Raw genomic sequence first — 13,703 nt, forward strand, 5'->3', positions numbered from 1 at the left:
GGGTGTGGAGCCACCACGTGTTATACGGATCTTGTGAGAGGGGAACTTGGAACTGACCACTGGGTTTCATGGTGTGTGTCCATGTTTATACCACATTTCCAGAAGAAAGAGACTATAGGAGAGCCATCAGAAGCAGCGCATGCAGCCTACTCATTTCCAGCTTTGACCACTATCAGTAAAGCTGGCGTAGGAAATATGATTACAGGACCATCTGTTTTGTTCTGTAATGGTGGCTGAATGAACAGTGTGTCTGTACTGACAGAAATGGTCTGATGAGAAGGTGAAAATGGTGATACAGGGTGCTGGTAAAAGTTTTGAATTTGAATACCTCTAAACAAACTTGGACATAGCCCTTTGCCACAGGTCCTGAACTGACCTGCTTTGCTGATTTGTTTAATCTATACTTAATTGTCTTGTGGACTGGATAGACACAGATCTCATGAGGCTCTACAACTGTGCAAGAAATGGGTTGGAACGCCAATCAGACTCATTCCTCCAAAGCAGATGGGATGCTGAACGGCTAATGTAACCTCTCTCTGAGGAGTGGTCTGCCTGTCTGTCTGTCTCTGTCTGTCTGTCTCTTTGGCAGTTTGCTCACACAGATGTCATACAAAGCTGATGAGAATTGACAGAAGCAGCTGGGACCTGAACACCCAGTGACATGATACCCTGAAGGTATTTGGGAATCAATGAATTTTATTTTTAAGCTTTCAGATGCATCTTGGTTGCAGGAAAGGAAAAAAGAAAGTGATAGAAAGTCAGAGCAAGTCATCAACAGCAATGGCTAAAGGGTGTGTCAGGGTCTGGACTTTAACCCTTCGTGGAGTCCTGAGTTTAATAACTGTATATTCAACATGTCAGCAGTTCAGTGACTGCACAATGGCTGAGTCTAAAGCAGAGAAATACAAATCTATAACTGCCTGAATGTAGGTTTGGTAGGGGCTAAATATGGCAGCCAGCCTCCAAAATGGCCCAGCCATCTCCACCTCTTTTCTTATTCATTCCTCTCAACCTACATTCTAGCCATTGTTGGAGCACTAGCCACTGGAGCATTAGCCACTGGAGCACTAGCTACTGGAGCACTAGCCACTGGAACAGGTCCACCAGCTCCAACACTGGTATCTGAGGGTCCCAATGTTGACACTGGAGAGGGCCTTTGCAAACAAGCCATGCCCAAAGGGGTCAGTGTTAACACCGGCAGCTGCTTAAATGAGGGCAATGGTTTTATCCTCTGTGAGAATTACTTCATCACCATACATAAACAGCAAAGTGAGTGTGGAGACAGAGGCCATGGTGTGGACTATCAGATCCACAGCAGTCACTGGATTGAGTGAGGGCCTCACTCTAGCATGGCCTTAGTTTCGTGAGAAAAACCAAGCATTTTGGCAGCAGCTGAGGAAAGGGAAGACTAGATTCTTTTTTTTTTTTAATCTCTATATTTAATTTTTAATTAACTTTATTTATGTATCTGGGTGTTTTATCTGCATGTATATGTGTTATGTTTGTGTCTGGTGTCCACAGAGACCTGAAGAGTATGTTGGATGCCCCAGGACTAGAATAATAAATGGTTGTGAACTATCGTGAGGGTGCGGGGAATCGAACCCTGTCCCCTGGAAGAGCAACCAGTGCTCTTTCCTGATGGACCATAGCTCCAATCCTAAAACTATATTCTTATCATGAATCTAATATTTATGTGTTTCAAACTGTCTCTTATGCACCTGCTGTTCTCTGGCTCAATGAACTACAAAACCGAACTTATGGATGTTTTTCTGATTATGTGGGGGTGGCGTTATGGAAGAGCCCCCAGCAGATTACGGAAACTCTCTGGTCGGGAGACATACTCAACTGTTACCCTTTAACCCCACCAGTGGAGTCACAGATAGTTCTTTGTGAGCTAAGGAAAGAGGTACAGGGCTCGTTTATGGATAGGTCTGCTTTGCAAGCCTGTACCTATGTGAAAGAAATAACCTGCTGTGTAAGTATCTCATCCAGAAGCAGCCTGGAAATTAATGCTGAAAGAAAGGTTTCCCGACTTCAGGGAGCCTGTTAGTTTGCTCACTTAGGGAAAGAGGTAGTCTGTGCCATTAACAGACATGGGGTCATGGGTAATGGCCAACAAGCTGGTTTGTTAATTGGGAACTAGGAAAAATAATAGGCCAGGTGATTGGTGATCTAATTTAAAATCACATGAAGATGAAGTTTACCAGCTATCTGTAATGAAGTTGTGAGCTTTCTTATCATCTTCAAAGCTTTCTAGAAACAGTGGTGGGTCTAATTTAGAACTCCTGCTAATAGATTCCCTTGGAGAACACTGTTTCTGGAAACATGTTCTTTCTGTACTGATAGCCAACACAAGCCATGACAAGAGACTACACTGACCATTTGTCACTCACAGACAAAGGAAATGCAGAAACCAGGCCAGAAAGAAGAGCCTGAGAAGGGAAACCACACTGGTCAGGGTGCCAGTAACTTTTTGATTTTTTTTTTTTTTTTTTTTTTTTTTTTGGTTTGGTGACAGTTTTTTTGTCTTCCACTACTGAAGACGGTCATGATGTTCTTATGATTCTGACAGTCATGGTTCCCCAGCTCTTACTAGGGGCCAGCCAGCTTCACCTACACACTGTCATGGACCCATGGGTTCCTAATAGTGACAATGCTCTCCTTTTCAGATAGCACCTTCCAGTCTGTTCTCTGCTGCTGCTGCTGCTGCTCAGTGCAGAAGAGGTGAGTCTGCCTTGAGGGTAATTTCTTGGAAATGGGTTGATGGAATGTCTTGACTGTCTGTTGAGTCTCCTGTCTGTGTCTTTTGTTTTCTGTCTGGGAAGCTTTTCCCCCACTGGGTCCCTGTTGAACGGTTCATTTTCCTAAAGACGTAAGTCAAACTGTAGGGGGGCTCTGGTTCTCCATCCTTCCTCCTGCATACAGCCCCTTCTCCTGTGTGTCCCCACAGAATGTGGCATAGTTCTGCCCTTATCATTTGTTAGTTTTATATGTCTGTGTTCCTCTCAGTAATTTTCCCCCTTAATCAAAAGAATTATAACACTCATCCCGTGAGTCTTGCTTTGGTATGTGGCTGTGTAAGAATTAAATCAAGACATTGTGTCAGCAGCCATTTAATAAATACTGTGCTAAGAGGGTTGTATTTATTCATTCACATAGTCTCAAAAACTTCCAGGGCTTAGAGAGGTTGCTTTGCTTTGTCTGAGGAGACAGTATGAAATGGTAGGGCTGGGGTGCACACTGTGTGTCTCCCCCAAGACTGAATTTCTCTGTATAGCCCTGGTTGTCTCAGAACTTGCTCTGTAGACCAGGCTGCCCTCAAACTCGAAGAGATCTGCCTGCCTCTGTCTCCCAAGTGCTGGGATTAAAGGCCTATACCACTATCACCCGGTTATACTTGTGTAGTGTTCTTAATCACTCACCTGGTACATGTGTAACAGTAGGTGATATGGATACTGGTAAGCACTTTGCATTCTGCCTGACTCAGAATTTGTGTTGGTTGGATTGGTTATAATTTTAGGCCTCTCAAAAGTATCAGACTCTGGGCACATGACATATTCTTGCAACTTAATTTCAAAACAACTCTGAATTCATGTTGCCTTTCTGACTTCTGGATACAGAAAACAAAGTCCTCAGAGTTGTAGTTCAGAATTTGCTCAAGGAGTTAGAACTAGGAAGATAAATAAATAGAAATAAATATATAGAAAAAAAACCATTTTTTTTTAAAGCTACACAGATTGCTTTATCTCTGAAGGAATCTAAAGGATTTAGGAATACGTTTGCTGTGAATGATTGTAAAACAATTGCTTTTCAATTCTAGACAAGTGAGAACACAGATAAGCCTGAGCAAAAATGAAGAACCTTCAGAAAATTATTCCCAGCATCATAGGCCATGGCTCGACAAACTGAGGAGCAAGAAACAAGTGAGTGTTATTAAGCTCTCTAGGGAAGTCTGGCTTGTGGCCATGCCCAAAAATTAAAATCATAGTCAGTACACAGTAAGAGCTCAGTAAGCGTTCTAGGAGAAAGTAAGGGGAAATCCAGTTAAGTTAGCCTACTCCGCTAGACCTAAAGATAGAATTTGAAGCAAGACGGTGACTAATGGGAAAAGACACTGTGGCTCCCTTCATTTTAGATTGTGGGTTAAATTCCAGCTGAGTGTTGGTAGACCTAATCTTGGGGAAGGAGGAGAACTCAAGACACAAGCTCACAGCACAGGGTTTCTCTTCTCAAGAGTGGAGAATCACTAAAGCCAAATGAAACTGTTTCAGGATAAGTCATATTTAAAGAATCAGGGCATGTGAAACTCCAAAGCTAAGCAGTCAAGAGAGTTCGTGATTTCAAAGAGTCACAAAATGACAGTGTGTGTCCTGGCCCTCAGTGCTGTGCGCCAGTCAGCTGTTTGCAGCACTGTCCTGTCCCTGGCTTCTGCCTTGGTGGGTTGGTGGAGCTGGACAGGAGAAGCGAGAGGGAAGCAGATGCACACGTCCTGTTCTTTTCTTTTGGTACAAATGGCTAAAACAATAATGTTTTTTATAGTCCAACAGAGGCGGGGGGCAACCCTCAAAACGCAAGCCGCTGCCTCCTCTCCCGCTGACCCAACTCGCTGAAGACAGGATCCGAGTCAAGGCCCTTTATGATTTCCTGCCTCGGGAGCCCTATAATTTGGCACTGAAGAGAGGGGAGGAATACCTGATATTAGAGAGGTGTGACCCTCACTGGTGGAAGGCCAGAGACCGTCTGGGGTAAGGTGATGGCTGAGGCCTTAGTAATCTTTTCTCAACCTCTGAAGACTTCAGGATGTAAGGGAGACCCTGTGCAGTAGGGCATTATCTCCCCGTCTGCAACTCTTCCCTCTGGGTGGGGTAAAAACAGCCTCCACGTCCCTGATTGTACGAAACCAGTAGAATATAGTGACTTCAGGCAGATGCTTGAAAACAGAAACATCTGCCTCCACTTCCCCTCCCCCGCCCCCATGCCACCACTTGTCCCTGGGGATCTTTTATAAGGCTTCAGTGTAGACTAGGAATAATAAATAAGGACTACAGAGAGGGCTTTCTCCATAAAGTGCTTGTCTCACAAACATAAAAATCTAGTGGGCCTTCCTGCAACCCCAGCTCTAGAGGGAGGCTAAGAAGGGGAACCCCTGGAGCTAGCTGGCTAGCTAGACCAGTCGAAATTCTGTCTCGGTATGTAAGGTATAAATCTATCAAGAAAGACTTAATAACCAGTTGATACCATAGTGATATCAGTAGAAACTGCCAAGGTATTGGGTCCATTGCTTTTAATTTCTACAACATATATACATTTTAGTTTGCCCCTCCTCCATTATAAGCAATGTAAAGCAACTCTTGAGCATGCTCTTGTACACAAGTAAGACTGTTCCTATAAGGTGGGGCTCAAGTGAGGAAATTCCTAATTCCCAGCAAATGGTCATCCCGCCCTGGATATGGAAGCTGCAGGTATGGCACCTGTCGGTGGGGAGGCCAGGGTTTCTCCTTTTTTCTGTCCCTTTACCGCCTCTTGAAATGACCAAAAGACAACCAAGACATATTATTGACAAACTAAAAGAAAGTTGTAGAACAAGGCTTGAAGTGTGATAAATTTTACATAAATTAAATCTACAAACAACACCACATATTTCAACATGTGAGCATAGCTCATTAAAAATAATCACTAAGTGGACAGTGGTGTTATGTGCAGGAAAGCTAGTATTTGGAAGTAGTGAGGGTTTTCAGTAAAGAAACTGTCAACATGACAGCTTCATGTTATGGTTAAGGAGTATATTGTAGATATGAGAGAGAGCAGAAAGAAAAGGAAGTAGACTGGACGTGGCCAGCAGACTGGAGATGGCCAGGGCTAGGGAAGTGGGAGAGAATAGTGGAGACGGCAAGATACTGAGAGAGAGAATAGAGAGAAAATAGTATAGTTAGAGAGAGTAAGGGGAAAAGAGAGAATGAGTAGATAGCTAATAGATGGTAGATAGATGACGTTAGACATATAGATGATAGACAGACAGACAGACAGATGAGAATAGCAGGGGTGGGTGAAACCTTGACATTATAAGAGAACAAACAGGTATCTGGGAGGAGGGAATCCTGGGGAAGTAAGAAGGGTGGGATGCTAGTGTGGACCTTGAAATGTGTAACAGGTATTTGTGATACCGAGAAATCCTGGAGGTAGGCATGGGCTTTGATAGCAACAACTTCTGCCAGAGGTAAGAGAGATGGCTCCTTTTGGCAGGTGGGGAACTGGTTTCCTAGGTTCCTAAAGAATGCTGGCTTTTATCCTGACCACCAGAAATCCTCCTATAGTCCAGGTTGAGCTGGACCTAGACTCAATTTTGGAAGAGTCAGTTGGCCTGCCCTTTTGGGAGGAAATAGGGTACCCTTTGGACGTGACTGTGACAAAGCAGAATTTTGGCAGAGTTTTATAAACTCCATATACATTTAACTATGACATAAAAAGCTAATGGCTTATTTTTAAATCTGAGGCATTCCAGTAGTCCACCTATGTGAGACCAGCTGCACAGCTCTGAGCTTGCCACTGCCCTTTTCTCTGAACAAAACAAACTGAGTTTAAACTCAGAACTGCCCCCACTTTCCTTTTAAAATACATATTGGAATTGGGCCTGGTGGCACCTGCCTGCAACTATTTTAGCACTCTTGAGGTGACACAGGAGGACCTGGAATTTGAGCCTAGACTGAGCTAAATGGTGAGATTATTTCAAGAAAAGAAAAGAAAATAGCATCACAAAATCTCTTAAAATACCTTATTTACAAGTCAGGATCTTGGTATTTACTGTATAAAGATTTTTGTGAGTTGGAAATGAAAACCATTGTTATTCTTTGAACAGTTTAATGAGTAAAATGTGTTTGATTTCCCCCTACTACTTTGAGGTTTAAGTAACTATAGTCATGGTAATGTTACAAACCTGACTCCCATCTTGAGTTTTGTTTTGTTTTGTATTATAGGAATGAAGGCTTAATCCCAAGCAACTACGTGACTGAAAACAGAGTCACCAATTTAGAAATATATGAGTAAGTCCCCCTACCAAGCTTGCACTGTGATTAACCTTTGAAAACCAGGGACTTGATGGGAACTTTGAAGTATAGACAGTTTTCAGGTTTGTAAAAGAAAAAGAAAGTAACACATCTGATAGCCTTAGCAATAAAGAGACCTCTGATTCTTTCCATGGCTGCTTCTGAAAATCCTTCTTATGCCTGTATTTGTTTTGTTTGGTATGACCATGCTTTAGAAACACTGATACATATGTTATACTGCATGTCCTACACTGAACATTTACTTTTCAAATGACAGATTGTGAATCTGTCAGTCTACATGGATTAGTTTTAGATGCTGGTTCTTGTTTTGATACTTTTTAGAAATATCTGAAGATAATAAATAATGATATTATTTACAAAAACCTTAAGTATGCTTATCAAATTTATGCTTTAAAATCTTTTTTTTAAAAAAAAATAACAATTCTAGCTTTGGAATAGGAAGATCTGAGCAATGACTTAGTAGATTCTCACTATGCAGGTGAAAAAGTAAGGCTGACAGGTCAAATTATCGGTACAAAGTGTCAGGGTCCAGAGAGTTTGAATTCATACCCCCTCCTCCCTTGGTACTTATCTTGCAATTAGCATATGCTTCCAACAGGTGTCAGTGTGCGATAAAAGCCGTGGCATCATGTATTTCTTGAGACCAGACATCAAATACAATGGAAGAAGCCTCCTTGGCTTTACTACTATTTTAGGCAAGATTCAGGACACTTTTCTCTAAAATAAACTCCAATTCTGAAAGTTTTGGTGAACTTGGTGTGTAGATGAAGATGATCACAGGGCATGTGGCAAATCTAACATGTCTTTCCCAGACTGCTCTGCTGGCTGTCTCTTCCTCCTTCTCATCATGCTCTTCAGCCCCATCACAAAGTGTCTTCACTCTTTTCTGCCATGAATGTTCTTTCTGTTGACCTGACTGCTTCAGGAGACTGAGCCACCTCCCTTAGGAAACAGTTTCACATTCACTTGTGGTCACTCAAGACCCTGGGGGTCTCACTGCAGAAGCTGAGACCAACAAAACAAGTCTAATGTAGAGGAGAGTGTGTGTGTGAAAATCAACCCAGAATAATTAGAAAAAGTAGAACTTTTTTTTTTTTTTGTATTGTTCAAGTTTGGATTTTCCAGAAGATCAAAGGAGATTGTAACAGTGCCTATCGGCCTGGTGGTTACTGAATGGACTCTTGCGATTGTACTTTCATTTCTTTCGGTCATAGCTCCTTTGCTCATTGCTTTCTTTGTTTAGACTCAGCTGAGGCCTTTGAATCCAACAGCTCTGGTGTTAGGCAGGTGCCTTTAATTCCTGCGCTCCAGAGGCAGAGGCAGGTGGATCTCTGTGAATTTGAGCCCAGCCTGATCCACAAAACTAGTTCTAGGACAGCCAGGCCTACACAGAAAATCTCTGCTTCAAACCTGCTCCTTTTGCAAAATTTCCATTTAATTTCTTTGGGTTCTGTTTTATATGAATTTTAAAATCATGCTTTTTAATGATTCAAATCTTAGGGCTACTCATTAAACTTTATCTCTTTTTAAACATGTATTAAAATATAAAATAAATATAATAGTTATCATAACTAATCACTAGACCTTACTGATCACTTAACTTGTGCCATACACCTTTGTGATGACTATACAAAAGAACTAAGAACTACCTTATTTGGAGGCACTGAGTCAGGAGCAACTGAGCCCAAATCCCAGCACAGTCACCACAGTGTTTTGCATGGACAATAGTGCTTGTTCTCTCCAGAAAGTGCGGATACTACCTCACATGGTACATAGTAAACAGTAAACATCAAGACAGTCTAGTGATTATTATTATTTTCTTTCTTTCTTTCTTTTTTTTTTTTTTTTTTTTTTTTTTTTTTTTTTTTTGAGACAGGGTTTCTCTGTATTGCTTTGGAACGTGTCCTGGAACAAGCTCTGTAGACCAGGCTAGACTCAAACTCACAGAGATCCGGTGATTACTGTTAGTTCTATGAACAGTGAAAGTAACGGGGAAGTCATTTTTAGTTTGGCCCACCTTATATAGTTTTACAGGTGATCAGCATGCCTTAGTTACTTTAGTACCTACCTGGATTCCATTTATTGTACACCAGGGATGTTTTATCTGATATTAGTGGCTTTAAATCCTGGGGATATAATTTAGAACACACAGCCTTCCTTACCTTAATGGGGTTTACAGTTAATGGTCCACCTTAATCCAACTCTTAATTCACACTATTTTATATTAGTTTAGTATAGGGTGTCTGGATATGGGAGATACAGTCTGTGCTAGTTTTAATTGTCAACTTGATGCAATCTGTGATCACCTGGGAAGAAAGTCTCAATGAGGGGTTGACTGAATCAGGTTGGCCTGTGGGCCCATCCACAGGGGATTGTTTTGCTTCCTCTGAAAGGGAATACCCACCCACTGTGACTGGCAACATTCCCAGGCAGAGGATCCTTAACTGCATAGAACTCCATGACTATTTGGGTGGTGTATTAGTCAGGATTCATCAGAGTAATAGGACTTACAGAAGGAGTCACCTGTAAGTATTATATTAAGGGGATTTATTAGAATGGCTTACAGAATGTGGTCCAGGAGGTCCACCAATGGCTGTCTACCAATGGAAGGTCTTTGAAGCTGAATGTCTCAGCTGGTCTTCATTATATTCCAGAATCCCAAAGAAGTAGGCTCTAATGTGAGAGTCAGGGCAAGCAGACAAAGAGAGCAAGCTTCCTTCTTCCTTCTCCCATGGCTGCAAGCAGATGGGTTTTCTTACTTCAAAAGATTTAATTAAGTGAGTGTGCCCCACCATTTTTCTGTTTTAGCTCATTCCAGATGTAGTCAAGTTGACCAACAACAATAGAATGGCTACCAGAACAAGTCTAGGTGTTTTTCATCAGTAAATTCATTACAGTACAGTGATTTTTCATTAAAAAATCCCAAGTAGTTCTGAAAAGAAAAGAGTGGAGAAAGCAAGCAGAGCTCTAGTGTGTACCACTAATCCCCCCTCCCCCGACTGTGGATACACTGCGACCAGCAATGTCTGGTTCCTGCTGCAGCTTCCAGAGATAATGGGTTGTAATGCAATTCTGAGCCAAAATAGACTCAGCAATGGAAAATGAAAGCAAGACATAGTCTTACCTCAGTTTTTAAAAGTCCTCCTAACTTTTAGCGTATGATTTAAATGGATGCGATTCCAAAACACTGCTCCCAATCTCAAGTCACCCTCACCAAACCTCTTCATTACTTAGAAAGGAAAGTGTCCCTAAAGGAACCTGATTTTTGTCACAGACTTCTGCCTGGCTCTTTGAAGTTATTCTTACGATATTTCCATGTGGATGAATTTCAAATTCATATTTAAAATGAATGCATTCACTTTTGTTATTTTATCACTATGATAAACAAATGTAAAATACTAAAATTAACACCAATGCCATAACAGGGGGGAAATTTTATTTAAGAATGCAATTATTGTGAACTTCTCTCAATTTAAGTATCATTTTACAGTCTTGGCCTCTAACAGATTCAACTTATTTTGGTGAATTCCCATCACTACTTTCTTTTAACATGCAAATTTTACAACATAACCAGTGTCCACCTCTTCATGTTAGTCCCCATGTCTTTAATACTGGCTCATTTCTGAAGTGATTTCTTCTTTCTGTAGGACATCTCAGGCCCATGTTGCAATTCCTCTAATACTGTAGTATTCATTTAAAAGTCCCAAGTGATCTTCAGTTACTCTTCCCTGCCACACCTAGAGTGGCCAATTACTTTGTCTAAAATCCATTGTCATCAACTCCTAATGCCTGCGGTTCATCTTCTCTATGGCTTGTTTTTCAGTTTAATGACGTTAATGGTTTAGGTAGCTGACCATCCACATTTTGAGTCAGTTTCTCATCACCAGGTGTTAGAGAAAGAGACACCATCCTTTTAGAGGTTTCAGTTAGCCACCTCTGGCCCATCCATGGTGACTCAGTTCATGTTCAATGTTGCCTTTTTCTCTCCACCAAGTAGTATTTCCTGTAATGAAGCTCTTTGTGAATGTGTTGTTTTGAAGTTGAAAGTTTCTCAACCTTTCTGTCTTCATTGTTGAACTGTATTTCCCTCTTTTTTTGTAACTATGTGTTTATTGCTTAAGGGTGGTCATACTGAACTACATATACTGTGTGTATTTCTGATGGTCTAGTCACCTAATGGCATGTTGAATGGAGAGAAAACAGGGGTTGAAGGTAGAAGGGTGGTTGATGGTATAAGAAAGGAAGGAATCCCAATGTGGCTTAGTGAATAAGGGGAGACTGTGGCGAGAGAGAAGGCAGGAGAGAGCATTTGGGTCAGATCAGTGGTTGGCTGTCCCTATCCATAAATTCTGTTAAGTAGTAACCATACTGGGAGAGGGGAGTGTCTTAAGGAAAATTACATAAGTCAGGATGGATTTCACTTTGGAAAGGGACCTAACACTTCTAAAAACATGCAAATGGGAACATCCTGAGGAGAAAGAAAGATTTATTTAACTTTATTTTATGTGCATTGGTGTGTGGGTGTCAGATCCCCTAGAACTGGAGTTACAGATGGTTGTGAGCTGCCATGTGGGTGCTGGGAATTGAACCCAGGTCCTTTGGAAGAGTGGCCAGTGCTCTTAACTGCTGAGCCATCTCCCCAGTGCCTAAAGATAACTTCTTAGTTTCATATCTTTTCATGGAATTTTATAAGATGTTAAATCATGAGAAATTATATATAAGTACTGTGTGGGCCAGAAGGGTGATCTGAGCTGGTAGAATGAACTATTTAATGGCTTGAAATGAGAAACAAATGTATTGACCTTGTTAAATTGGAAATATAACAGAATGTTGTTATTTATCTGAATTTAAGCTATAGTTTTCTAAATTAAATTCTAAAGTAAAAGCTTTAAAATGAAATAATTAGAGTTTTTTTCTTTTTTAGCCTGAAGAAAATTTAACATAAAGTTAAAAAATGTGTCCTTTGTTACTTTTGCAGATGGTACCATAAGAACATTACTAGAAACCAGACTGAACGCCTATTGAGACAAGAGGTAATTCAGTATGCCCAGAAGAGCCCATGAATGTTTCTAGTTATCCTGAGAAGTTTATTATGAAGATTGTAGCCATTCAGAAAGGTGTATTCTTATTCTTTTTAATCTTAAAATTCCATTACAAACTCTTTCCCACTGCACATTTTTTCTAAATCAAAAATGGGCATATTTGCCTAAGATCACCTTTTCACGGACTGCTTGGTAATTTCAGAAACATGTTTCTCCTGAAATGATGTTGACACCATACCTTCAGTCAGCATGTATTCTCTCAGGGGAGTGTGTATCCGAGTTACCCACACGGCAGTGGGGTAACGCTGTGGCCCTTTAACACATTTCCTCATGGCGTGGTGACACACAACCATGAAACTATTTTTGTTGCTATTTCATAACTGTAATTGTGCTGCTGTTATGAAGTGTAATGTAAATATACGTGTTTTCCGACGGACTTAGGTGACCCTCGTGAAAGGGTCATTAGACCCAAAGGCGTTATCACCCACAGATGGAGAACACCGACATATGAACCCTTTGCACAACAGAACCTCTAACCTTGTGACCTCTGCTTACGCTCCAGAAAAACAAAAATACGGAGAACTATTCAGTACTAGTTTCTTTAGTCTTCCGGAACAAAGGGGGAGAGTTGGTGGTTAGAATAGTAGATTCAGATCAAAACTACTCATTTAGGTCAAACCAAGACAAAACAGTGTGGAGCCCAAGTTTCCGACTGTCAGTGCACAGTAACTGCGGGGAAATGAAGAGTCAAACCGGAACCTGGACAGGAAGTCAGGAAGTGTTGTGTCATTCTGTGCCGGCCTTAGATGTTCAGGGACTCTAGAAATGTGAAGGAGAATCAGTTGTGTGTGTGTGTGTGTGTGTGTGTGTGTGTGTGTGTGTGTGTGTGTGTGTGTAATATTCCACGTTAGTAATGCCCAGGGTGCAGAGAAGACCCTTTCTGAAATGGGGGAACATGTAGAAGATGGGGAAACCAAGACTTGGCCTCAGGTGTGGGTGTAGGTGGGGTCTAGACAGCTTAGCTCTGCTTGCTAGAGAATGCTAGTGAAATCAGTAGCCCCACTCTGCAAAGTTAGGGGAAGGAAAGCTGGGAGTAGTTTCCCAATGAGCAAGATGATAGAGATCACATGATCCAAATCACAGGAGTGTGTGTATGTCCAGCACAAAAGATTCTGGAATTGGGACGTCTGTCTTCCTGAAGACACTAGAGTTGTAGAACAGCCCGCATGCCTGCCACAATGATGCAATATTAAAAATTTGGCCCTGATTGTTTTTCTTTTGGTTTTTTATTTACCTTTGTTTGAGATAACACCTCATGTAGCCCAGGTTGGCCTCAAATTCACTAAATTCACTGAGAATAATCTTTAATTTGTGATATTCCTTCCTCCTATGCTCAGCTGCCCTGACAGTCTAAGGGTCTAAAATTACACATGTGAACCCCATGCGATCATTTCCCCCTACATTCATGAAAGACAGTCACAAAAGGCAGATGCGCTCTCATTTTTCCCATCAATTTATGTTTTTATCATCTGTGTAGATGAATAATTTTACCACTTGACATAAAGCTCATATACATTGATATTTGCTTATTTTTGAG

At 41.2% G+C, this 13,703-nt stretch overlaps 1 protein-coding gene across 1 annotated transcript in view; it reads left to right on the forward strand.

The window, feature by feature from the left end:
- Txk (TXK tyrosine kinase) overlaps nucleotides 1–13,703 on the forward strand; it is a 52,571-nt gene that overhangs the window by 12,037 nt on the left and 26,831 nt on the right. The window contains exons 2-6 of the mRNA XM_051198081.1: nucleotides 2,670–2,724; nucleotides 3,821–3,923; nucleotides 4,540–4,745; nucleotides 6,975–7,040; nucleotides 12,043–12,097. Coding sequence (XP_051054038.1) covers nucleotides 2,670–2,724; nucleotides 3,821–3,923; nucleotides 4,540–4,745; nucleotides 6,975–7,040; nucleotides 12,043–12,097 — 485 coding nt within the window. The remainder of the gene's footprint in view (nucleotides 1–2,669; nucleotides 2,725–3,820; nucleotides 3,924–4,539; nucleotides 4,746–6,974; nucleotides 7,041–12,042; nucleotides 12,098–13,703) is intronic.

This window comes from Phodopus roborovskii, unplaced genomic scaffold (genome assembly GCF_943737965.1).
Source record: "Phodopus roborovskii unplaced genomic scaffold, PHOROB, whole genome shotgun sequence".
NCBI classification, from domain to species: domain Eukaryota; kingdom Metazoa; phylum Chordata; class Mammalia; order Rodentia; family Cricetidae; genus Phodopus; species Phodopus roborovskii.